Source organism: Scatophagus argus, chromosome 13 (genome assembly GCF_020382885.2).
Source record: "Scatophagus argus isolate fScaArg1 chromosome 13, fScaArg1.pri, whole genome shotgun sequence".
Taxonomy (NCBI): Eukaryota; Metazoa; Chordata; class Actinopteri; family Scatophagidae; genus Scatophagus; species Scatophagus argus.
The window spans coordinates 14,868,754-14,888,217 of record NC_058505.1 but is presented as its reverse complement, the minus strand read 5'-3'; the positions used below and the strand labels follow the sequence as shown (position 1 = coordinate 14,888,217).

Below are 19,464 nucleotides of genomic sequence, written 5' to 3'. Positions count from 1 at the left end.
CTTTCAGGGACTCAAACTGCATACAGATGAAGTCAAAAGGAAATGCAATTAAATCATCAAATTTTAAAGCCTCTCAAAATAAACAATTATGGTCTTAATATTGAAATCAGTTTCATACAGTTCTAATCATTTGCTATTTAAGTGGTTCACTGCAAGTGGTTCATATGCAGTTTGTTATTCTAGATAGGTTATTTAATGAAGCTGAAACATATTTAAGGAGAGAAAAACAAACATTGCTCAGTTGTAAACTCTTGTCTCTGTAAACACTGGTATAATACCAATGCATACCTGAACGTTGATGCATAAAAAGGTGGCAGTCACAGGCGACACATCAGTCAGAGCTATCTACGTGAGCACAAAGAAAGTTCAAAGAAATACTAAAACAGAAAATGGACCTACAAAGATGTCAGGTTCATTATAAAGTCTGAGGTCCCGCAGAGAATATAGAGCCACAATGGCATATTGCAGCACAGTATTTCTCAGTGCATTTTCTCACTTTGACATCATATCACATAAAGCACAAAAAACATTGCTCCTACATTACAGCGATATACAAAGCTAGTCTAAATTTACCATGACATAATAAAACTCTGCAGGGGTTGCACAGAAAATAAGCACATACTGTATATTGCAGTGTAAAACATAGTACCAAACAACAGCTTTTACATGTGCATAAAAGGCTGATTAACAAATCTCTGATGCTTTTAGGCTTCACTTAGCAGATACATAGCCTACACACGACGCCGAATTAAAAAGAGACTCAGGACAATATCACCAAACAAGAAGAACACTAAGACAAACAAAGCTGACTCCAACCTTCGAAAGAAATGAAACCCAAACCATAACGTGGAAAAACAAGCCCAGAGATCCATGCAGTCACAACATTGTTAAAGAGGAAAATAAAACACTGCGTCAAAATCCAGAAACATGATGCATCCAACACATTAGAGTATTATCAAAAAAAAAAAAAATCTTCAAGCTCAACATCTTAATGTCAGCTGAGTTGATAACACTTTGACAACACGTGAGAATAGCAGTGAAATATGCTGGCACAGGTGGACCTTGACAAACAAGGATGACATAATGTTGCAGTTACAGAATAGCCTTTTCGTGTGGAGTATTGATGGGAAATGGCTATATAGTGTCCTAGAAATGAACCTATATTTCATTTTATGGCCATTACACCTGGACTGAATTATAATATAAATTCCATAAAATACTTTTCAGGGATTGGTTGATCCCATCTGGCACAGTATTGTAGTAATATGTCCTGCAAATTTCAAATGAATTCATCTGATAAATCACTCGATAGCATATCTATATCTTTAACAGTTTTCATAATAAACTCTTAATTTGCTAATCAGTTACACATCTTTCTAGTTTAGAGCTGCAGCACAAGAACATGACACTGACACACCTCTGCTCTCCACTGTCCCAAAATACAAATAACTTCCTTAGTTTAGGAAAAACTGTGTAACAGTAGACAAATAACAAAATACTCATTGACCAAGTAAAAACAGCTCTTTTAAATAGACTATCTATATATGATTTTTCAAAAATAACTATAATTTAATTGAGCTTTTTTCATATTTCATTTTTTTTTTTTAACAAGAAGGCAAGTTTAATCAAAGACAGGGCAAACAGGTCCAATGCACATAACAGTCACGGTGGGTGTTGGTAAATAAACTCTTATAAATCAGTGTTTTAAATGAATGCGTAAAGTGCAGTATGAGATACTGGACATGGCTATGAGCGAATATTACTGAGAAACACTTTTTTTTTTAAAAAAAAGAGCAAAATGCATGAGGTCACATAAATGCAGAAGACACGGAACGAATCGACAAAGGGCTCAGGCGAGCATGACGAAGAAACGGATATTCAGTGTCGCTGTAGTGCTGAGGAAACAAAAAGGAGTCACACTATATCAAAACTTAAAACAGTACACCACAAAAAATAACAGGTGAAATATACTTGGCCCTACAGTACATAATGGCTAGATATGAGAGGCAATGAGGATGGCAACCGTACAGATGTGACCAAAATACATTCCCGTTGCATCAACAATGCTGTTCTAGTATAGAGGCAGTTCAATTGTCTGGAAAAATATATATTTCAACTTTACTGAGGTCACATCTTTGGGAGTAATCCAGGAGAGTTTCTACTGTATGCCACACTTTCTGAGCCTTGTTCTTCTCTACATCATACTAGTCTGAAAGAAAAATGTAAAGAGCTTCAATAGTATCAAAAGAAATACAACATGGCACCATTACTGTGCATTCTATAAGAATCTTGCACACTGGTTTCCTTTTATAAGGGTTCATTTTTATCTGTTTCACTTTACAGTCCAAAATCAATTTCGGTAGTTTTGCATAGATACCATTACGCAAAATCTAATCACATTCTGTACATGTAAAATATAAAACAAAACAAACCTGTAAACATCTATTTCATAACAAAGAACCATTGAAGATTTGACTGATAAATTATTATGAAAAAAGATATGGTAGTGACAGTGGACGAAGTCATGGATAAAGAACAGCACACCTCAAAAACACAACTACAGTAATTCAGCCGTGAATGACGTAGTCCAAACCAGCGGTAGAACATTGCAGACCACATTTTCTTTTTCTCATGTACATAATAGTCCTCTTTGCATGAAAACCAAAATGTTAAGCTATTAAGGCAAAACAAGTATGCACAGTGATTTGTGATTTCATGCATAACTGACGACTGCTATTCACTACGGTAAAAGGAAAATTCAGCATTTCTTAAAATATACTTAGGTGACAAGATAATGATTCATTGTCACTCAAGACTTCAGAGGATATTTGGGAAAAATTAAACCAGGTTTCACTTTGGCTTCTATGACAAGCCACGCAGGGATTAGTACTAAATTAATATTCAGACTGAATGTACTACTGAGAATCAAGCAGCTTGGCACAGAGGGAGGTTGAACTTGATCAAGCTACTCTATTAACAGGTGAGTGATGAGTATAGATTGTTAACCGTTTCCTCTGCAGACACTGTTTAGTCAGTCATTGATGGAAAATAAGAGACCAGGCTCCTTGTTCCCTCACAATCAAGCTCCCTTAAATAAAGTCTAGGCATCTAAAATAAATCAACATTAGGATGTGTCATTTGCAATAAGTAGTGACAGAACCATGAACATCATTCATACCGTAACTTCATCAGTGGTAAACCATCTTTCTGGTTCTGAAGAGAAGGGAGGCTTGCAACAGTCTTGGAAAACATTTCAATGCATTTTCATACAATAATCGTTTCTCTAACTCTCTTCTGGGGTTTGATTGTAGTGGGCTGTTGTGGAATCGATGCCCTGCCCTGCCCTGAGGAGGTCTTGACCAGCACGCTCCAGCATTCCTCTCACATGTGAACCATCCACTCCACCTCCGGGCCAGCAACATCCACACACCTGTGCAGGAGCTTTAGTTAGAGCCGGTCGAGGCGAAACGCATCCTCTGTGGCAGGGTCAGCAAGGACCATGTCTGGGTCATTGAGCATGTGCAGGCCGTCTAGCGTCAACGGGTCGATTTTCAGATCGTCCAGGGGGAACTGGGAGTCGATATCAAAGCTGACATCTGTGGACAGCGAGCCAGTCAGGTCCTTGGGCAGGCTGGGGGGAGACTCTCCACTCACTGAGCAGAGGCAAGACGGCAAGTTAAAAAAGTGATTAGAATGTTAAAGGCATTAGTGGGCAGATGTTTATCTCTGTCAGGTTTTAAGGGAGAGAGGCACGGCTCACTTTTTAAAATTAGAAAATAAATCAACGGCAGCGAGGAGAGAGAATGTTGACAAGTCTGGGTTATAATTTGATAATAACTAGCTGTATGAGGCTTGACGTCTTGACATCTTAATTACACATTTCAGTAAAGAGACAGTTAACAACGGACACTGCTAATTTTCAGAAGCAACTGAAGGGAAAACTCAGTGGTGCTGAAGAATCCTGTTAAATACAGTTTGAATAGATTTTAACAGGCTTATCCATGGATATCTTTAAGTTAGGAATTTGAGCAGCATTTTTTCGTGCTGTCCTATTCAAAATTGTTGTTCACACTGCACTTTCTTCTTTTCTGCCGTCTTCGGATGTAATCTGACTGAAATCTGTGTCAGGATGTTGTGCATGCAATCCTATAAATAAGGGAAATGCAGGAGTCTGAGACTTTGGGTGTTTGCACTTTTGTTTTGATTATTCCATCATTTCTGGTTGTAAGTGGTAGACTCGTCCAGTCTCGTCTATGAGACTGAGGCAGTGGATGACTGCATGAAGGCCATTTTCTCAGACAGTGCTGGCTGGCAATTTTCAATTACCCGAACAAAAGCTTCTAAAGTCAAATTTTCTACACAATCATTCAGAGACTTGAACTGCACATGTATGGAGCTTCTCCTTCTACTTCTGGTCGTAACCTTATCAATCTCCCCTCATATAATGTTAAGGTTCTGTTTACACAGTGTCAGAGAAACTCTCACTTCATCAAGACATACAAGCACAAACTTTTTGTCTGGTGTGGAAATCTCTACAACACATCTCAGCACAGGCAACATTGTGCCACAGTTATCTACAAGCTTCTTACTGTCAGTCTTAAGTGAGCTACGTGAGATGTCGACGCAGCACCTGTGAGAATGATGTTGGGGATGTTGCCATGGCTACTGTAGCCCAGCTGCTGTGAGTCCGGCAGGTTGCAATGGCCACCAGTCAAACCCATCATCAGTGCCTGGGAGTAGTTGAGGGTGGAGGTCTGGTTATACAAGCTGTTCGAGCTGATGGGGGTTTCAATCATGTTGAACTGCTCCAACTGGCAATCACAACATAGAGAAAAGCTGTTGCTGCTGTATCAAACATACAGTCACTCTAAAGCAAGAGCAGGTGGAGAGCCGAACTAAATGTGGACATGTGGGCTTTCGTCTGACCTGTTGTGAGAGGGCGCTGGTCTGAATGGATGGGAGCTGCTGGTCGTAGAAGTCTGCAAACACGCTGCCCAGTATGGAGTTATGCTGCAACAACAAACAGGTCAAATCTGTTTATTCAGTCTCTGCTAAAAACTCAGAGTGAGGAACATTCACTATGAATATCTTCCATCTTGGCTGCAGACGTTATACACTGAACATAAAAATGTGGACTACGAAAAGGACAATCAAAGCAGCGATGAAATTGGAACAACAACATCTGGAAATGTATTTCTTTTGATCTGCTAATTCACAGCCAGTCTGCTAAGCTGTCCAGCATTCTGCACGCGTATAACACAATATTTGTGTATATACGAAGAGAGAAATATTGTTTAGCAGTCATTAGTTGCTCTGTATCTTAAAATATTAACATGGCTTAAATGTGCACTGACAGTAAACAGGATGGCATACACAGAAGAAGCAATAAACACTCATGTGATAAGCACATAATTCAGAAACATTTTCATTTAAACCACAAGGAATTTGTAGTCTGCTCTTTCAATAATAAATGGACATGAAAAACCTTGCAATATTTGCAAAATCTTGCATTATTTACAGTGTTTGCTGTGATATACAGATGTAGCGGGCATACTGTACATCCCTTATCACAAAAATTAGGCATGAATATTTCATAAAGAAAGTGACTAAAGTGTTTTCACCCACTTTAGCAGCAATTTCTTGTCTCTAGAACACATTTTATGGAAATTGTCGAAAACTGCTAGTAAATAAATGACTAACTGAATTAATGAATAAGCAAACAAACAAATAAATAAATACATAAGGGACTTAACTGAATGAATAAAAATCATAAGACATATACCATCATCCCAAAGGTCAGTTTACACAACATACTGATAGGTGAAAACCCATCAAAGATCAAAAATCAGTCTGCTAAAGAGAAGGACGGGGAACCCTTCCTTTCCTTCCACACAAGCCTCCTCTGCTGCCTTCTGGCCTTGATGTTTTAATTAACACCAACCAAATGGAATGAAATTCACATGAAATAAAGGATATCATTGAAAATATAATCCCCTTTGTGACTTTATTCTCCCTTCACTGACTCATCGAGTGTGAGCTAATTCTCTTGAAGTTTCTCATTTGAATGTCCTCACTGAACCAGCATCAGAAGTTCTCTTATTTCATCATGGCCTCTTAATGTATAAGTAATTGGATCATATTCTCAGCCCGTGCTCCTCCTAGCTCAAAACCAAATTATCTGTGTGTGCTGCAGATGTCCCCACAGGGCAGAGCAGGATAATCAAGCACACAGCTTGTCAGCTGTGGTTTAGGCCATGGATAACCTCAAGACTACAAGTAAGCCACATAAGCTCAGGAGAGGACTGAAGTGGGTAAGCAAACAGCAGAGGAAATGCACACGCATGACACACATCATCACTGTCAATGGCCACAATTCTCTTTCTTGGCATTTCAGAACACACAAAGTCACAATTCGGTAGAAGCAAATGTTTTCATTGCTACCTAATTCTGTTTTGATTAAATAGTTCACATATTTTCAGTGCAGTGGTTAGCACTGTCACCTCACAGCAAGAGGGTTCCAGGTTCGAGTCCCGGTCTGGGCCCTTCTGTGTGGAGTTCGCATGTGCTCCCTGTGCCTGAGTGGGTTTTCTCCGGGTACTCAGTCCCAAAAACATGCACATTAGGTTAATTGACCACTCTACATTGCCCCTAGGCATGAGTGTCTGTCTTGTGTGTCAGCTCTGCGATTGCGATTGTTGAGTCCAGGGTGAACCCTGCCTCTCGCTCATAGTCAGGTGGGATACGGTAAAGCCCCCATCCCCCCACCTCTCCCCGCAACCTTGATGGATAAGTGGTATAGAAATTGGATGGATGGATGGATTTTCAGCAGTGAAGCTAATACAGAATATACATTTAAGGACCATGTAATTTATGATTTTATTCTGGGATGTTTTCCAAAAACACTTGGAGGTTAAAACAGTAAAGATTTTTTACAGTCCCACCTTCCCACCATGGTTTCAAATCTCAAATGCTTATAGTGAGTCTGACACAGATTAACAGCCCTGATCCATGTTTACCTTGGGCGTGTTCAGTTTATCTTAAAGCGTCACTCTGCAAGCAAGGTTCAGTTTGGTGAAATTCAACTATGGGAATGATTAGCAGTTTCTTCTCAAGAAATCTCTCAGGAAAGGTGGGGGGGTGGGGTTACCATCTCCCCTTCCATGCCACCTCAAAACCCCATGCTGGTGCAAAACTACAATCAACACAAAGATCTGATCAACACGAGGAAAAACAACTCCAGTACTGCGTCTTTTACAGCAAGACTGGGGAGAAAACAGTGGAGATGCAACGCAAATACCACAAAAGCAGCAGAGAAGGAAGGTCACACAGCTACACAGCTACATAACAACACAGTAATGACACTGAGTGTTCATAGAGAGGTGATCAGACCTGGGCAAAACAGGGACTGTTTTTGGTATTTAGTGTTATCACCTATTACTCTCATTAACACTTATCTCAACACCTATTACTTTTATAAATTCTTGACAATGTTTAGCTTGACTTGACCATTTTTTTCATGCCATGACATGAAAATAGCATGTTGAGAGACTTAAGTTGAGAGAAGACAAGAGAAGATGTGAATTTGCTGCTAGGACACATTAAAATATCAGCTGTGAAACACTACTTGTTATCGATAATAAGTGATCTTCTCCTTTCCATGATTTTGTGATTTTTGTCCTATGTGCTTTTGTATTTATAGAAGAAAAGTAACAAAGTGAACAGGTAAATATATGCAACTAGTTTACTAAGAAAAAATACATGTTTCGTTCCAAAAAACTACATCTTTTCTTTTCCTTTTTTTTGCCCAGATCTGCTAGTGTCAACACAATACAAGCAGCGGTGGAGGGGGGGGGGTCAGCCACAGAGTCCTACTTAGAAACGATAATCACAGAACTGCGATGCAGGGGGCGGTGACGTTTGTACAGAACGAGCCAGCAGCTCATTGGTTCACACGCCCTTACTTGAGGCGAGCCTCCAGGTGAGAAGCCTTGATTGGAGACGGGGGAGGTTGGAGACTGATTGGCAGAGGATCCAACCCTACTGCGGTACTGTTGGAGGGAGGAGGCCTGATACAAGAGGATACGATTGAGTTATTGACATAGAGGATGTTATTTATTGTCGTCTGTGTGTGTAAGTTAGTTCATACTGGATATGGAGCTTTGTTTTATATATATATATTTATATATATGGTGCTTATCTGTCTATAGGTTGGCCAGTTTACCTTTTGCCAGCATTAGTTCAGCAGGTAACCCTACTGAGGAATCATCAAAGTACTTATTAATTGTTTTTTTTATAGTAATAACTCAGAATACTAGTATCTAATGTTAATAAAGTAGAGCAGTGACTACCATGTGTTATGTGTCACATCATTGCCTTACTAACACTGAAAAAGATCTGGGAGAAACACAGAAGACTTCGGGGGATTAATTAGAAAGTTGTGTTGCCAACAATCCAAACTATGCGAGTGAATGCTGTAAAACTGGAGGATCAGAGAGAACCGTCCCCGCTCTCTTTTGTTCTCTTCTGTCATATCTGCTGTTTTCAATCTACTCAACCGACAAAAGCGAAGGAAGAATATTTGCACAGACTGAAAAAAACAAAGATTTCTATTCTGATCACAAAATCAACTTGACTTAAGCAATGCACGACCATAATTGTGTCAAAAAAATAATTAAAGTTGCTGTCATAGTAAACCACAAGTAAACTATCTTGTAATTCAGATTTGGAGGCAGATCAAATGAGACTGTTAATTTTGTTTTACTGAAAAGCCAAGAGGAGTTCAAACCTCCACATGAGTCTTAATCAGTTAATAGAGGAAATATATATAGAATAAAATATTTGAAGCATTGGATAGAAAGGCAATGAAGCAGTTCACATTCTGATATTAACAGTGCAGGGATCATAGGACCATTTGAATTCTCAAGAAATTCAAAGAAAATATTACTTTGCATTGCCTCCCTTTAACTGTAGTTGCTTCAGACCTCAAATCTACATTTTAGAAAACAATGTAGAACATAAAACAGGCTATCGTACAGCAGATGAAGTTAAATTAAAAGAAAATGAAGTCGAAGCTGTGCAATGTTTCACTTGACCCCACGCTGCAAAGTCTAGAAGTGAGAGCAAAAGAATGTAGGCCACTTCATTTCTGCAGTTATCTAAACACATTCCCACTGCAACAGAAGCGGAGCAGCGCGAGCCAAGATCTGAAGGACGTGCAGAGCCTTGTAAAAGCATTTAGATTTCTTGTGTTGTTGTGCTTTTATGTCATGCATTAATTTGAGAGTTTCTGTCTTAAGTAAAATGATAAACTCTACATCTGTAAATATCTCTCTTTTAGTGTCAGATAAAAGAAAAAGCACAACTTACAGGTGCTTTATGTACAATACAATTTATTTTCTTCTTCGGTGTTACTGTGCAACCCCGACTTTCCAATATAAATGCTATCCAGAACAACCTCACATCACAACCTCACGCGATCTGAATACTTTAACGGGGCAGCGAGTGTCACCAAGACACAACACATCTGAAAACACATTATCAGGAAAGAAATGAGAACCAGTCACAACACAACACTGTGACACACTAATGTGATACAGACTGATGTGTCCGCTGCTCACCGTCTTCATGTCTATGGTCATGTTGGTCTGCGAGGACGTCTGGCTGTCTGACACGGTGCAGGAGTTCACGGAGGAGGACAGCTGGACCAGACCTATCTGCTGGAAAATGAAGGGTGGAGTCATAAATAGATACAAACATCATGTGGTCATCAAGTAGAATTTTATGGTTATCACATTTGATCATCACAGATACATAAATCCATTCCATCAATTTATTTGTTTTGTGAACAGACTTTTCTCCAAAAAAAAGTTCTGTTTTAACAAGTTAATAAAATTATTCCAAGTCTACGTCTTTAACAGGAGGGAGGGTTTTTGTTTTGTAACCCTTGTCTCAAATGTTAATTTCATCCATATCTTTCACAATATGTCCACATCTGGGCATTGCAGGTCTAACTCTTGAAAAGAGTTAGAATGACTGAAATTAATACATTTGAAGCCACTTCAGTAAAGAGAAAAAAAAATGTACATTGGGCATTAAAATATATATTAAGAAACCAACCTGAACTTCAGCCTGCAAAAACTGAAAAACTAACTTGACAATGAAGTAATAAATTCACAAAAGAAACGACACCACTCTCATTCGCTATAGTAACCAATCCTGTTTACACTTTCAGTGCAGTTTGGTGTGTTTTAATGCACTCATGAGCATACCAACCTGTGCTTCAAATTTTAAAAACTGTAACTCACTTAATCCCTCAGCTAAGAATCAATCCACAAAATGATAAATATGTGAGTGCAAGTCAGCTGCTGAACCTCTTGAATAACTGTCTTCTTTAGTGGGCAGAGTGCTGGAGGAGAAACTCACTTGCTGGCTCTGGTGGTTCTGGGACGACTGCTGCTGGTTGAAGAAGGCATACTGGGACAGCTGCTGCTCAAGGTTCATTGCGTTGATGGCCGCCTGGGGGGTCGCACAGCAACAGATAACACACAAGGCTCAGATGTTTTATGGGACATGCATTCATTCCAACAGTTGTAGTCTGCTCAGTTGACTGATTTTAGAGTCAGAATCAGGTTTCCCATGTAGGTTTTCATTTACAGGGAATCTGCCTTGGTATTTTGGAGTATAACAACAAACCCAAGTAAGAGAAGGAAAAAGAAAAAACAATTACTGCAATAGTCACAAATTATAAATATAAAATTGAAACAATAAATATCTAAAAAATATACAAAAATATATATTATTTGTATAAAAGTATATATAACACTGACCAGGGCAGGAATATTAAATGTTCACTGTATAAAATGTAAAAAAATATGTGCAGAGAAATGTCCGTGAATGTTATTTTCATCTTTAAACAATCATTAAAACTGATTATTTTATACCTAGCCAATGAAAAGCTGTTAATTCTAGGTATTCTTCAGACTACACAAATAACCTCAAAACCCTAACACAACAACACAACACAACAAAAGGTCAATCTGAACCACTGTCTAAAATAAACAAAATCAGACAGTCAATAATCAATTAAACTGACGCATGATTGATTTTCTTAGGTTAGCTGAGCAGTGAGGCTGTGAACAGGGCTCTACCTGAGAGAGACTGAGAGGTGGAGATGTTGGGGAGAGCTGAAGGTTCTGGTGCTGCTGGTGGGAGTCTCCTGCATTCAGGATTAGAGGAACCATGTTGTCCTGCCCAGGCTGCATTTCCATGGTTACTGTGGGCTGCGATGTGTTCACTCCTACCCAGCACACAAGAAAACAGCATAAGGAAAGAGTTTTTTGAAAAGCGCACACAGAGTCACAGAGAAATTGGCACCAGATAGTAGTGCTAAATGGTAAAATGAAAAGTCATAACTATACTCTACATAACTATGGGAAAATTTACAAAGCTAAATGTGAGCGGGCCGCTGTTACCCTGCGTGTTGGCCAGCGTCTGTGTGCTGTTGGAAGAGCTGAACGAGGCAGCTGCTGCATCATCTGAGTCGAGCGGGGTCGGCAGCGGAGGAGGGAACTGGATGTTGGTCAGGTCAGGAAGAGAACCACCAGTGTTGTGGGCTGCTGGTTTCAGTGAAGTGGTCGACTGCTGGTCCGGAGACGGGAATATGCTGCAGAACACAGACGAGTGCAGTGAACAACAAGCTTAATACACTCTGAGAAATGAGACGAGGTGGCTGATGTCGTTGATGAAGTGAAGGAATGAAAACATAAACAGTGCATCTCTTATGAAAATTACTGAGCAACACTTCATCAGGTATTTGGACTTAGTGCATTTGGCCAGTAGCAATTTTGCAAATACTTTGGCTCCACTCTCTTTTTACTTTGGCGGTCGAGATGTAAATGCAAATGATGTCTAATTGCAGTCAAATGGCTTCAATTCAAAGCTGTGTTTACCATACTTGTTCATCTGATGTGTATTAACATACACTTAATGTCACAATCCATTGTAACTGTGCAGCCACGGTTAAAACGTTTGTTTTCATCACCATTTCATTATTTTAGTCAAGACGTCCTCAGACTAGTTCTACACAGGAAAACCAATTAAAAATACTCACTGGATCCCTGGAACTTTGCAGGGCTTGGACCTTGAAATGTCCTAAAAGGTTAAAAAAGAATTAACAGTTACAATATTGTGAAGACTACAAAGAAAAGAAAAGAGAAACATTTATATGAACAGAAACGTTCCACCTTTTCGCACTCCCAGTTCTGTTTTTGTCCATCTTCTTCAACCTCTTGTTTAATTGCTTCGGCTCCCGGTACAGTGAGCAAGAGAACTGGAGAGATGGAGAGATACCAAAAATGAAACAAATAAATAAATAAATAAAAGTCTATCTCTTGGGTTTACAGATGTCCAGCCTGTTTGAGCTTATAATATTCACAGCCCACATGTCCCTTTTAATTTGATCAAGTGATTTAATAGCACAAAGAAGAAAGGAAGAAAACAAGATGACAGAAAAATAGGAAGGAAAAGAAAGAAGGAAAAGGAAAGTGTGACTTAAAAAAGTAAAAAGATGAAACGGTTACAGCCCAAATGTCTCCAAGGACATTTATACAAATTCAATCATGGTGCTCCTGAAATTAGAATAATCCGCCTCACACAGCCATTAGCAGCAAAATTCATCGGACACTCGGATGAACCCCGTCTTCTCAGCAGTCATTTTCCTCATCTGCCTTCAAAGCCACATTAAAAAGCCTTTCATCATACACTGGAGGGCACTCGACTGAACCGCCAAGAGAAAGCAGCAAAACACCACAAAGAATAAACAGGCTCACAATAAAGCAGGCCCATCCGCCATCACCTACTGCAGACAATGAGAGAGGAACACGTCTTAACCAACCCTGACAATATGAATAAGAAGTGACTCCTCAGAACCTGATTAACAGCTCAGGATCTATTGACAGGATATTGTATGAGCTTACTGTACAGTTTTACAACTTTTATATCTCAACCTACAGGTCAATATTTAGTGGAAATCATGTTTCTGTAGATGTTCTTATGTATCCTGACAAATTAAAATTAAATTCTAATAAACAACTTTGCACTCCTCCATCTGTACCTCGTTTTTGCTGCAGCTCCTGTGACCCTCCAGTGAAAGAGGCCTGCTGGACAGGAGTCAAAGTGCTCTGGTGCAGTGCTGAGTCAGAGTTTGTCCTGCAGCACAAAGGTTTAAACAAATCACACAGAGCACCAGTGAACTGTGCAGAAAAATCGGAGAAACGTGTTGTCTGTTGAAAAGCAGAGAACATACACATCACTCGACCTCAGTGTTGTAAAGCAAATAAAATCAGTTTCATTTTATGCAAATTCAAACTTTAAGATGGGCATAAACCGTACCTATCAACACAGCTTAGGCAGTCTGATCGATTTTTTTAAGCTGAATAAAAACACTTTCTCTGAAAGTATGCCACTAAATCTGTGATTATGCAATATGTTTCCATATGTAGTTAGGATTTAAAAAGTCTCATGTTTTGCTCCCGTGTGTGTTATATCTTGTATCGATCTGCCCCTGCATATTCATGAACAGTGCAAAGCAGTGTGGTACGTGTCAGAATTTTTAAGGAAGGCCGTGCAAAGGCTTTATTACGATCATCATAAAAAGAGTAAACACTGAGATATGCAGCCGTGCGGAGACGGTGTTCCATCCTTAGAGGCTTTCTTACCTCCTCCAGCTGGTATCAGGCGGTGGTGACAGATATACTGAGCCATATGGACAGCTGTCAATGTGAGACTGCGGGTTAAGAAAATACAGCTGGAGACTGAAAGTCTTGGCAGATCGAATGCATTCATTCCTGTGAATTCTTTCAACGCAAGGGGTATAAGAAAAAACCCAGCGCTAGTGATATCTCAAATAAACCCGCATGTGATTAGAGTGAGGAGTAAGCGAACAGTGAGCTTCAGGCATGCCTCAGTGCATGTGCTGCTTATCACAGACATCCCCACTGAACACGTTCATCATTCCACTTGAATTAATTACAAGCTGGAGTCACACACACACCTATCATATCCATGATGAGCGACATGTGTAATCACAGTAAAGAAATCCCATAAAACAACACACAGCCTCTAAGGTCTCGTGATCTCTGAGAAAAATCTTTCACATTTCCAACCTCAGTTAGCCTAGTGATGCTATACAGGAGATGGAGCTTGATTACATGTCACGTAATTAATCCACAGACTTGATCAATGCAATGTGACTACACTGAGTTATCACATTATTATGAAGGCGCAACAATTCTGACTAAAGAGTTGTTGTTTCTGTTGAGTCACACGTGTTTTTTGAAGTAGCATTTTGTTGATTTGTTGAACTGCATTGAATCATATTGAAAGGTGTTCAAAGTGTGGACAAAATATTTCAAAAATAATGAGCTACAATTTAATGGCACCACATGGATCTTTCAGGAAAAATCTAAAGTTTTGAGGTAGTAATTATTAGTAATAATTAGTAAGCAGGAAAATTCAAAGGAGTGAAGGGCTGATCAAGTTCAGACAACAACCTGTGTCACACACTACAAGGCAGAACAGGGAAAGTGCCAGCAAACCATGATACCTACATGTGTAGCTTAATAAAAGACTAATAGGTGTTCAAGGATATCTGGCGTCCAGGTTTTCTGTGAGGTGACGTGATGCGGTTTCTGTCCCGATAGACTCTGTCCACCAGCCCGTGGTGTCGTGTCGATCTGTGTGAGTCCAGTCCTGAATTCTGACAAACAAAGACAGGAAATGTATAAATAACTGATACATTTTTTGTGAGGGTTCATCTAACCTGTCTACATTATTGGATAGCACTGAAAAGGAAACACAAACAAAACTACATCTTTTCTTAAGTTTGTGTAGCCCACAGAGGATAAACTCCCATTCTGACCTCTTGCATCATATGACATCTAGTTCCTGTGGAATTCAAAATGAGGATCTGGAAAATGTCCATTCTGACCTGTTCACGCAAGTTCTTATGACTATTTGCTTGAGTAATATCTGCATGGGCCATCATCCATCCGCTGATTCACAGGGGAACTGAGCCTTGATGGGGAAACATGAGCAAAAACTCTCCCCCATCCTCGTTTTTGTGGAAAAATCCAGGTTAGTCTCTCAAGTTTTGTTGCGTTGTCAATGGGTTTTCGATCGGTCAGATTTGATTTCTTATTAAATCTTATCAAGCTACTGATGTCAGTAAATTACAGTGCAAAATGCGTGTCAGGACAATCTGCTGTACACATTTGTCTTTCCAAGGATGGCAAAGAAAACACAAAAATATATAGGAAAAAAAAGTTTCTACCCCAGTGCACTGCAGGGATGGATGAACATTCCTGCTCAAGGAAAAATTTCAGAAATTCCCAATCTTTGTGTTAAGCTTTGGTACCTCTGGGTGTCTTAGACCAAGATATAGTTCCCAGTACATTTTGGGTGAAAAAAGGAAAAAAAGAGAAACTTTTCTCTCTCATATATACACACTGACATGGTTGAAAGCACTGATATCACACAGCCGACGGCACAGCACAACAAAAACAGAAAAAAATCAAAGTCAAATAAAACTGTGAGGCTTGTTTTTGTAACCAGCATTGGAAAGGATGTGTAGAAAGTGGGTACACTGATTTAAAATTGTATTTTATAAGATTACGTTTTTCTTTTTCAAATGTATGTTTTAAAAATGTGCACTGCTTTGAAGGTTTAAACTGGCCCTACCATTTGTCCCACAATTTGGGCCTGGACATTACAATAACAAAGTGTGGACATTATACAGAAACATTATTAACAAGTATGATGGGATTTTGTACTTTGCATATTTGCATATCTTTTGTCCCAAAATACAATAGGACCTGTTGTTTTCAACAGATCACACACAACCTTCAAATCTCGCCTCATCTCATTTTTACAATATTTATGATTACACAATTATTTTTTTTCCCACAAATGTAGAAAATGGCAAAGTTAACTTTTGATTCACTCCTTCACTTATCAATTTACTCATTTAAAAATATTTTGGTAACAGATCCTTCGGTGTTTGAAATGACAACTGAAAAGAACAGAAAGCGAAAATGTCGCATTATAAACATTGTTTTAGTTAACCTGCTCATTTAATGTATCTTGAAGACAATAACCAAAACTGTGGATCCTGAGAATACAACCTCTTATATAACTGTTGACCTTTGGTGTAGAGGGACACATTACTGCTTATATATCATACATGTTTATACCAGCATCACATTTGGTTGACGTATTGTATCAGTAATATATAAAGTTTGAAATTACTGTTGAATTCATTCTTTTCTTTCCCAAAGACTCTGGATGAAGTGTTAAGAAAAGTGTTAATTTGATGTTAGCTCTGACACTGACACAGAGCCCAGAGGAGGAGAGTGTGGCCCAACACACCATCGTAAAACAGACACCTACTGTGGGTTGGTATATTTACTCTGACTTCTATTTATTCTAAACATTGTGGTCTTGTTGCTTACATAAACGCTAAGTATGTCACTTCCTGTGGGGCAGAGTATTTATCCAAGGAAATGAGAATCTCGTGGTATTTAAAATGTCAATGAAAACATTTTTATAGAGCGGCCACAGGTTGAATCAATATTGCAGAATATTACTTATATAAATGTAAAGGATATGACTTATATAAATGTCCATCGCGCCCACAGAGATGGCCGTTTATTTATATGAAACAGCCGTAGATGGTTACTGTAAAATAAATGCTGATATAAATTAAATGTTCTTGATCTTCAGCATTCAGGGCAGATCTAATAATCTTGGTCCATAGATTATTTCAATTGTTGATTAAACAAACAAAACAATAAAAGAAACCCATAAATAATTCCTCACCTGAAAAGCCACATCGACTGCGCCCTTTCCAATCTGATTGACGTTTGGCAAAGATCCTCCATAGTACTGTCCACGGTTTGGTCCCAGCTGCAAGTACTGAGTCTTCTGCAATTGTAACTGGAAGCAGAACGAGGTAAGATGAGAGGTATTTATGTGAACTTAACAACAGTAAGAGCAAAACAATTAATTGGTTACAAATACAAAAACAGGATCTAGTCAATAATATCATCAATAACAACAACTTAATTTTAATTTCCTGCAGAAACATTTACAGTAAATGCTACACGAGACTACAAAGGGGAGATTTATACACCTTTGCACTAATCAGAACATAATCCCATCCGACTTGCAGTCATATGCCATCCTCAGTGACACTTTCTTTATTTTAAAAAAAAAAAACTGTTTGAGGTGCCAACATTAAAACAGACATTTACAGTAGACATCACAGCAGCGCGATGATGAATTTAATAACTTTAATATGTGAAGTACGGGTGGAAGTAAAGCACCCCAGGGGCTGAACTTGTCTCACAACAGTGTTCATTTCGAAATGACCCATTTCTCATTCGACAATTCATAACCGGTCAATTAAATTTTCTCATGCAAGCCCACTGATCACTGTTGGCGGAACAGAAAATCTAATGGTAACAACTAAGCCTGTGTCACTGGTGCATTTTGATTAGCCTCTGACCTCAGAGTTTATTTCTTTAACTCCATTCATACCTACTCTGTTGACAAAGGATTACATATTGTAACATATCCGGATCAGGAAGAGGCCAACCCAAACCTCTCACCACAGAAAGACGTGGACAGAGAAAAGAGACACACACACACACAGAGAAAAAGGCAAAGGGAGACTGAAGGGAGACAGGAGGATGTGGATGAAACTCTAAACCTGAGGCCTGCTTTCCACTAGTCCAACTTCAGCCACTTTTACCACTTGTGTCTGCATTAAAGGAAATGAAATCTAGAAAAAGATGAAGCCACACGCCTTCATTCAATATGACAACTTTGCTCTCTGACTGAACTGTCTAGACATTCCTGCATTACTTTCTTGAAAATGATATAACTAGTTTTTAAGAAAAATGTGATTTTAATTGTCATTTACTATGGAGAATTCAAACATCTACCAAAGCTCCAAAGTAGGAAAAGCATGGGTATTACTAATAACATTACCAATCTGTTCTATTCAATGCCCCAGTGGGTGAGCCAGCACGCCAAGGTGAAAACCGAAACCACCAAACGGAATTCAGCCACAGCTCATTTTATTATTTACACATGTGCTTTAGACCTGTAAGAAGAGTTCTTTGCTTTCTTTCTTTTTAATTTGCCATTTTAAGAATGAAACCCAATAAATGAAATTCACCCAGCAGCAGCTCGTAATCAAGAGGGACATGTTGTGGTGTTTTCTCCACATGCACATTGAGAGTTAGAGCATACAACACGCATTGTAGTAGCTCCATGTTTGCAGTACAGTCACAGTCTGTCTGCCTTTTGTGCCTTCCGCTCGGTCGTAGCAGCCACTACTGAAGCCCTGCCTCCATAGGATTTATTTTGGAGGCCTGTATTGAATGTGGCTTAAATTCCACATAATCTGCTAGCATTCATCTTTGGTGTAAATGTCACTCATGTGGCACAGCACGCAGGCCTGAAGACCTGTCAGACAAGTTTACAAAGCCGCGGCGCAAACACACCTCCCCATCTATTACTGCAGGACATACTATATACAACACAAATCATTCAGTATTTGAAAATAGATGAATTTTTATACTGCAGTAGCTAACATCGTTTTGTCTAATCGCGTTTTCTGACAGAGCACGAGACGAGGAGAAAATCGTCGCTGCAGTTGGACGCGCGCTGTCAAACACGCACGCACGCCCCTTTGCTTTTCACTTGCGTGGGACAAAAATTGTAATAACTTTTTTGGATGAGGGTCGCTGCCATCCATATGTACATTAAAGGACCGTTGCCTTCCGCTTGCTCTACTCGTTGCAAATCGTAGGGGAAAAAAAGGCTACAGCTGGCAGGAAGCGTCGTTTGTTATTGTTTACCTATTCTGCCGTGGCTGCGTGCATATTTGACAGCTCGCTGAAAACAAACGAAGAAGATGTGTGTGGGGGGGGGCGACAAAAACAAGAAGCGGTTTCGTTACCCTCGCTGCCCGGGTAATGCTGAGGTCCTTCATCACTTCTTCAAACGCCGCCGTCTCCTCTGCCTGCTTCTGATTATGTAAAGCGATTTTCTCGCTGAATTTCCGCGGATTGTTCGAAGTCGCCATGTTTCGCTCTTCTGCTCCGTTTTCCTTCAATGCCCAGCGTCGAGTGACACGGGATGAGTACATACAACTTCCGGTTAGAGACCTTGGCACAACATAACACAAAGTAAGTGCATTTAGACGTTGCATTAACTTGAAATTGAATTCAGTATTTTTCACTACCAGGGGACAAAAAATGTCTCACGGAATCACTGCCTTGATATACCTACAGATAATGAAGTTGCAACGGCTAACATGTTAGCAAACATTTGGCCTGTCTCCATATCAACAGAGACATCCCCATCCCGGTGCAGTTGTGCTTATGTCTACCTTTGAGCTCC

The 19,464-nt window shown here is 39.4% G+C and overlaps 1 protein-coding gene across 4 annotated transcripts; it reads right to left on the bottom strand.

Moving 5' to 3' along the window:
- Positions 1-1,594: 1,594 nt before the first annotated feature.
- Positions 1,595-19,456, bottom strand: crtc1a (CREB regulated transcription coactivator 1a). Of its 4 annotated transcripts, none has more exons than XM_046407576.1 (15): positions 19,022-19,456; positions 16,873-16,989; positions 14,648-14,755; positions 13,716-13,777; positions 13,112-13,206; positions 12,243-12,328; positions 12,110-12,150; positions 11,472-11,662; positions 11,148-11,296; positions 10,423-10,515; positions 9,618-9,713; positions 7,962-8,066; positions 4,927-5,010; positions 4,631-4,811; positions 1,595-3,653 (listed from the first exon to the last, which is right to left on the bottom strand). In XM_046407576.1, exons 1-15 carry the CDS (start codon positions 19,271-19,273, stop codon positions 3,448-3,450), a joined length of 1,866 nt encoding a protein of 621 aa, XP_046263532.1. In that variant the 5' UTR covers positions 19,274-19,456; the 3' UTR covers positions 1,595-3,447. The 4 variants fall into 4 exon arrangements, with proteins under 4 accessions (XP_046263532.1, XP_046263531.1, XP_046263534.1 ...); XM_046407575.1 differs by having other exon boundaries at positions 9,618-9,716; positions 19,022-19,454; XM_046407578.1 differs by lacking the exon at positions 7,962-8,066 and having other exon boundaries at positions 19,022-19,453.
- Positions 19,457-19,464: the final 8 nt, after the last annotated feature.